This window comes from Neltuma alba, unplaced genomic scaffold (genome assembly GCF_004799145.2).
Source record: "Neltuma alba isolate B1F8T4 unplaced genomic scaffold, ASM479914v2 tig00001318_pilon, whole genome shotgun sequence".
Lineage (NCBI taxonomy): Eukaryota > Viridiplantae > Streptophyta > Magnoliopsida > Fabales > Fabaceae > Neltuma > Neltuma alba.
This window is the reverse complement of record NW_021632418.1, coordinates 15,232-22,708: the sequence shown is the minus strand read 5'-3', so window position 1 is coordinate 22,708 and position 7,477 is coordinate 15,232. Positions and strand designations below refer to the sequence as shown.

At 32.8% G+C, this 7,477-nt stretch overlaps 1 protein-coding gene across 6 annotated transcripts; it reads right to left on the bottom strand.

The window, feature by feature from the left end:
- Positions 1–2,361: 2,361 nt before the first annotated feature.
- On the bottom strand, positions 2,362–6,475 carry LOC114755319 (U6 snRNA phosphodiesterase-like). Of its 6 annotated transcripts, XM_028944223.1 has the most exons (8): positions 6,328–6,475; positions 6,098–6,203; positions 5,364–5,519; positions 4,960–5,073; positions 3,931–4,180; positions 3,732–3,828; positions 2,782–2,847; positions 2,362–2,703 (listed from the first exon to the last, which is right to left on the bottom strand). In XM_028944223.1, exons 3-8 carry the CDS (start codon positions 5,509–5,511, stop codon positions 2,503–2,505), a joined length of 876 nt encoding a protein of 291 aa, XP_028800056.1. In that variant the 5' UTR covers positions 5,512–5,519; positions 6,098–6,203; positions 6,328–6,475; the 3' UTR covers positions 2,362–2,502. The 6 variants fall into 6 exon arrangements, with proteins under 6 accessions (XP_028800056.1, XP_028800040.1, XP_028800023.1 ...); XM_028944207.1 differs by having other exon boundaries at positions 5,364–5,524; positions 6,098–6,475; XM_028944190.1 differs by having other exon boundaries at positions 6,098–6,475.
- Between the last annotated feature and the right edge of the window lie 1,002 nt (positions 6,476–7,477).

Below are 7,477 nucleotides of genomic sequence, written 5' to 3'. Positions count from 1 at the left end.
TTTGAAGATGACCCTAATTTTAGATTTTTCAAATATGATTGTCATTTGTACAATTCACACTTTAATCTTTATCTTTCAATATCAACAATGTAAGTTGCATGCAAATTTATAAAAGTTCAAGCTGAGAACATATATCCAAAGTTAGTTATAATGTTAATAAATCCCTTACAATGACTAGTATACTCATATTAGACATATTTTTGTCGTGTGTTAAATATAAGAACTAGATAATTAATTTACAGATATTAAAAAATTAGTTAAATAAGTTATTTGAGAAAAAATGTGTTGGTTTTTTTAAAATATCCTCTTTAATCAATTGCCACTTCAATTCGTAGTATAAGTCACTTGTAGTAAAAAATTTTGATCATAAATATAAGTCACTGGTAAGATATTTAATGATTATTTTCTAATTTTATTCTCATTTAATTCTTTTTTGAAAGAGAGAAAGAAGAGAAGAAGAGAATGATAAGTGATTAAGTATGATTTGTAATATAGAGAGAGAACTTTAACAAGAATAAATTTAAAAAAGTTTTATAAACTTAATGCATTCCTTAACATGTGAGAATAAGTTACAATTTATTTATAATAAATGCCAAAGTGATACATTACAAACCATCCTAATGATGAAAGCCCCCATTTAATGTGTAAAATTAATAGGAATAGTTTAAATAAATGATAAATTTGAAAGACATAATAGATTGACATCTTACATTAAAAATCAAAACAAATCCCTTAACTAGTCTTTTTAATACTTAATGTCTCAGTACTACCTAGAGGCCACAGACCTATTTACTAATCAGATTTTGTTTTTTTTTTTTTATAAATAAACCCCAAAATAGTACTCTATCCGATAGTTAATCTAAAAACTAAATAATTAAGATGTGAATATTAAAAAGATTAGTTAACTTAGTTATTTGTAATAAATAGATATTGTCTTACCTAAAATATTTTTATCAATCATGTATATTGAAATATCGTTTCATAAAATTTTTTAATATGTGCAATCACCAAAAGAATTACTTAAGGGAAAAATTAAAAAATATTAGAGATAAAATAAATTAATATCTTATATTTAAGACAAAATTGAATTTCCAACTCATTTTTATATTAAATACATGAGGTAATATTGTTTACCAATTGCCCCGTGAGTTGAAAATATTGTGGTGCGCATATAATCTTTTAGTAATAGTGTGTGGTATTTCTAATGTAACAATTTTTGTGTTATCCTTGATTTTTATTGTGCGCATCATCTTTATAGTTGCTTGACAGTTGCTTGGTAGCATGAGGATTTATTACTAGATGAAAGTGGGGTATGGAGGCTGTTATTGTGCGCATATAAGAGTGCGTGCGTTTGGAGTGTTTGGAGCAGCGTTTGGACCTCCCAAACGTGTCTTAAAAAATATACATGTTTATCATGTTATTTGCAAAGTGAAGTGATATTTGGATTTAAGATAAAAGTAAATGGACTTCCCAAAAAAAAAAAAAAACCTACGTAAGTAGAAGTTAAAAATTTGAACTTCTTCCGTGATAACATGGAAGAGAAAACAATGAAAATAGAAAAGAAAGATAAAAGTATTTAAGCAATTCCTATATTCGCCTAATAATTTGATTTTTTTAAAAAATAAAAAATTAACTAATAAAATTTAATTTTTTTAATTTTTTTTCAAAATTCATCAAATTGTATAAATATGATCTACCATCTTTGTTCCTTAATATAGGACCTCAAGAGACTAATTTGAGCAGACAAAAGAAGCTAAATAAATTGCTCAATTATATTATATATTACATGATATCTCTAAAACATTTATATATATTATTAGATTACATATTAATTTATAAGTCATTTTAAAACTTATTCTCTTTTTAGTTATTTTATATCTAAACTTACTTTTTAATTATCCATCCAAACAAGTTTCAATTTATTAAACTGATTTTTATAAAAATAAAAATCGATATAAACATAAATCACTATCCTCACTTCTGCTTGCAAAAGTTAGATAAAATAAAAATCACTTTTGTCACTACCAATTCAAACACACCCTAAAGTGATACACTTAAAACGTACTACATGTCAAATTATTAATCCATCAAAGGACTAGGAAATTTACTGATTCAATAAATACTCCAATAATTTTACTTATAAATCATTTCTAACATGCTTTATCTAAATTAATAAAAACTTTAAATCTTATTAATTTTGCTTTAAAATTTACAACCAACCTCTATTTAATACATGCATTTTTCAAGAAAAAAACTTTACATAATAATAAATAAAAGATAAAATAATACATTCACACTAAATATTTAGTCATCTGACTTGTAAATATGGCCAAAAAAAAAATCTCCTCTCTATCATATAAATAGGACTAAAAGAATTTTTCCTTAACAAAAAGAAATATTTTACAGGATAACGCTAAACTGCTCACCACTAGCTCCCAAAAATGATTTCAGATAAAATCTATGCAGCCAAACATTTTACTCTTAATCTTACTCTTAAGCATATCAATGTCCCTCGGAAATTTTACAAATCGTGTATGTTTTATGGCCAATCTTACATTCAATACCTTTGAATTTACAGGTAAAAGCCCATTTCTTTACAGAACTCTCAACAGTATTTCTCTTGATTACTTGTTCAACCACTTTCTTCAGGGAATGACCAATGTCACCCAACGCCCACGCTAAGGATATGTGAGGTCGAGGATCCTGAAAAAGAATACGTCAGGGTCCATGAATAAAAGAGTGAATCAGAGACATAACCCCACAAGTGATAAAACCACTGACCTTGTAAAACTCGGGGAGATTATGAAGCTTATAAACACCATTGACAGCTTCAATTTGCTTTGTTATCTGAAATGCATTGAAAAGCATTTTGAAAAGAATATATATATATATATATCATGCACGTGTGATAGAAAGTGAATTTCAAGAAATGAATTTGTCAGATTCAATTTTCAGTCTATTAATCATCTAGTTTTCCCCATTATGAGCAGGTATCAAACCAAAAGAAAGACGGACTTGAAACAATTGCCAAAAGAGTTCATATATCTGAGGATATTCAATATCAATTTTTAACTTTCACGTGTTTGGCATCACATCACAAAAGACACGATTTATGTGCAAATGACTACTTATAGCGCTGAGTCCATATGCACTCAAACAATGTCGCGCTCTTTCATTGCAAAAAGGAATGCCCATGACATATGATATCAACAGTTACAAGCAGCAAGTGCTACGTGTTCTGTGTCTTCACATGCCAAAATCCACGAAATAGACATTGAGCAACACTTGAATAATATTTGGACCAGTTTGATTTTGCTATACCACAATGTCCACGTTAGTGTTCCTATTTCTCAGATTACAAGACAGAATGATCAAATAGCCTTTCATTTGGCTTGATCTTGAAGATGATTTCCTTCTGGCCTTCTAATGCGGCCCCCATAATTGTCTTGGTCAGAATAATGTCATTCCAGGCTCGGTTTTAAAACTCAACTTTCCCATGCTTATAACACAAAAAATCCAGAAGATTTTTCGATTTACTCTACATAAACATGCTTTATAGATAATAATAAACCAAATGAAACAGAAATGCCAAGCTGCGAATGACAAACATCATGCTACTAGCATAATGGCATAAGATTTCAACTTGCACAAATCAGGTATAACCAACAAAAATTAAGATAGCGAGAAAAACAACTTAATATTACCCAGAAAATAAAGACTTTAAAGCATACCTCTCTCAACCCTCCTTTAACCACTTCTAACGATAAAAAGGTGCGTGTGTAGTCATCATTTACAAAAACTTCCCACTTACTAAAGTCAATCCAGTAGCTGCTCCACAACAAAAAGAGTTAGAGGCAAAGATGGACATAGGCAAACAGCAAAACACATGGTGTCCAGACTGACAATTGACCAATTTAAGCACAAACTGACCGCTGTTGAGTTTGAAGTTTCTGTCGAAGCATTGATACCATGGAGTCAATCTGATGCACTCGTATTGGGACAGTTCTTCCCAAGCTAACATGAAATTCCCTTTCTAAAACAGCCCGCTCAAGCTTCTCTTCATTTTTGCAGAGAATATTAAGTGGTAAATCAACATCAACAGCATGAAGACTTGGCTCGTGAGATGAGACTTTCTTCAAGAAGGCAGCCAATTCTTTCTTTGATGGAGATGGAATACAGACTGCAAGAAAGCATCTATGAGTTATGGCACATTATAAAGTGAAGAAATCATATATTTAGAGGCAACAACAGGACAGAAAAAGTTCAGTGTATTGCAACTAAAAAAATATAAGGCACATTTTCCCCTAGGTACTTGAAGAGTTAACCTTTGAAAGCAGGCTTGTTTCAATAGACAGCCATGTATTAGAAAATATCATTACACATCCTCCATAAAACTTCAATTTGGGTACTTTCAGAACTTATCATTATGACTTGAACATAATATATCTAGCCACATTTTCCCACCGCCACAGTCCTGAGCCAAAACAAAATCAAGCCAAGAGAATTTGCAAATCGCCCTCTTTTGTAAGTTAACACCCATTTATCATCCTCGTCAAGTTGGAAAAAGAAAAGGAAAAAAGAAGCAGAAAATACAAGAACCATAAGCATACCACAAAATTCCATCAGTTTGTAAGTTGTGCTTATTGTTAATTCCTATCTCTATTGTCAAACAATTTCCATTCCTATTTCTACCAAAGTTTGGTTAACTTTATACTCCATGAACATTTTCAGGATTGGATGAAATATTATTCTGAACAAATGCATATATCAAAATCCTTAGAAAGCCCCAAAACTCCATTTATTTGTGAGGAAAATATGTCCAGGCCATATAAGAAAGTCTGAAATATGTGGTTCCGCTGTCAAATGCTTTCCTTATAATCATCCAGCAGGAGGTCTTTGATATACCCCTTCTCAAAGTATTAGAAATAAACAACTGAAGAACGAATAAGGCAAACTTACCAGGTATGTAAACATGTAATGCATAGTTACCATCGACATGAGGGAAACTCCTAATTCTACTTGTCTGACTGGTTAGAAAATCTTGAGAACCTTCACCATTAAAACAATAAATACCTGTCATTAGAAGGCACATAACATCAAAACAAGTAAACTTGATATAAATAACAAAGGAACCTTTGTTTGACTGCAACAGAACTTCAAAAATATGAAATGAGCCATTGAATTCAAGAAACTCTAATTTTGACCAATAATTCAGATTCTGAGTCGGTGCAAATTTTGCCAATTTTTATTATTCACTTTCATATTTCACCCCTGAATCATCAGCAGGCTCTCCAGGAAAACCATAATTATCTTTTGCTCTGTTCCCTAAACAACGAATAATATAAGCTAAACAACAAGAGTACCAAGAGAATTTGGAGGATTGAGAAGCGAGACAGGAGGTGGAGGCAATGGAGTGAAGCCTTCAGAGTGGACTAAAGTTGGGCTGGAAGACGCAGATTCATAGTCTGAGTCAGAAGATGTATCTCCGTAGCATGCTTTCAAGGCCTCCATCTCTAAGTCTACACTTCAATGCATGCCAAGATCAGAAGTTAAAACCTAAATCTTGTTTCAAAGTAATTGATCGAAATTAATCACTGAAAGAAGCAACCAAACACCACATAGGCACCCCAGTTCTAACATAAATAGAAGCAAACTTAATCATTGAAATTTCCCAACAATCCTCTTTCCAACGCCATTATGAAGTTATAAACCTTTTCAATTTATCTCTAACGAAGATTTAAATCACAGTCAATCCAACACAGAAACTAAATTCTTCTCCACCATCAAAACACTATAGAAACAAATGCCTAGATAAAGCCCATCTCCTTTCAAACCTTTTATCGATCACCCAGTGTGCATACAATTGGACAAGCTCCAAAAACATTCTTAAAATCATAGTCCTGGGTTTCATTCATTACAATTCTTAAATCCACTATTAACTAATCTCCAAAACTTGAGACAACTCAAACCCGTCACTACGTAGAGGAACCACCACCATTTCCAATCCACAAACGGCACAACAAAGAAGGAGAAGCAACATTCTGCACACTATAAAAAATGGAGCATTCTGAAAATCAGAGAAGGAAGCTATTCATACCTACCCCCCACAGTGGATGCACAAGAGAAGAAGAGAAGTGAAGATGGCGATCTGCCTACACCCTCACACAGCAACGTAACGAAATAGGGAAAGAAGGGTGAAGCTCCTGCGAACACCACAGGGTCGAAAGAAATGAGTACCAACACCAAGCAGGGAGGAGGAGGCAACCGAGAAGAAGAACGGCGACGCCGAGCAGAACCAAGGAAGGAGAGAAGGAGCTCGATGATTACGTTACCCAAACATCAACCCCCACTAATAGCAATCGGAGAGAATGGACAAGCATAACACGCGCACTGGGAAGGGAAGAAGAAAGAAACAGGAATTCCCAAGGGAAGAGAATCAAAGACGATGGTATTTTTTTAAAGAATTTTTAAAAGAAGGCAGAAAATTCCTCCGGCTCACAGTCTCACTGCGCTAAACCCCGACGGGCCAAAAGGGCGAACGTGGGCCGATTAAAAAAAAAAAATCATAAATTGCTGGAAAAATTTCATTGAGGTCCCAAGCAACATAAATACAGCAAACATGTCTCATAAAATAAAGAACATATTCATCTCAAGTACCTAGGAACCTTATTGCAACAAAATGATAATGTGCAATTACTGAAACGCCCTTACTAATTTTTAAAATAAAGAACTGGGGGGGAGGGTTCACACTCGACTCATCTCTCTCATCCTTCTAGTCGCCTCCAATCATCATCACCTCCTTCATCGCAACCAAGTGATCATAGGTCTGCACATCGACGATCGATCTTCTCTCACCCCCCCCTCCAAGTTTTGTCTTCATCTTGTTTGGCTAGGTATTTTTTCTATGTTTCCCTCTCAAGCTTTGTCTTCCTATAACAGCGCCTATTCCCTCTGTATTTTATACACAATATACCCTACTATGTTGATTTGGTACTAAACAATTAGCAAACTTCTCTTTCACTATTTGAAATCTCCCTATTCATTGTCCTGCCCTTCGTGGCAGATTGATGTTTGATATAATGAAAGCATTATTGTTAGAGTTTTTATGGTTGGAATGATGTTACCCAAGTAGCATATTATTGTTGTGACTTTAATAAAGTTGCATAGCATCCAAGAATTTGATATTGATACTAATATATACAGAGTGAGACACCATTCATAACCATTCCTAGCTAGAAAGAGAGAAAGACACTTTTCTAGTAAATACTGATTTCTTATTTCTAGTTTCTTTTTTGTATTGTAATTGATGTACGTGTTTTTTTCCCATTATGTAAAGGTGACACCTTGGCATGATACTTTTGCTTTGCTAGAATAATAATTGAGTGAACTAAATTTGTTATCCATCCTACAATGATCTATAGTTCTGTTATATGTTTCTCTACTTGTGAATTTGAATTTACAAAGTCATATATTATTG

What these genes read in the sequence shown, in the direction of transcription:
- LOC114755319 (XM_028944207.1), bottom strand. Translation starts at nt 5,511, where the DNA reads ATGGAGGCCTTGAAAGCATGCTACGGAGATACATCTTCTGACTCAGAC. An exon ending in ATTACATGTTTACATACCTG is followed by an intron (nt 4,181 to 4,959) that starts GTAAGTTTGCCT and finishes GCTTTCTTGCAG; the next exon opens with TCTGTATTCCATCTCCATCA. An exon ending in ATCTCCCCGAGTTTTACAAG is followed by an intron (nt 2,704 to 2,781) that starts GTCAGTGGTTTT and finishes ATTCTTTTTCAG; the next exon opens with GATCCTCGACCTCACATATC.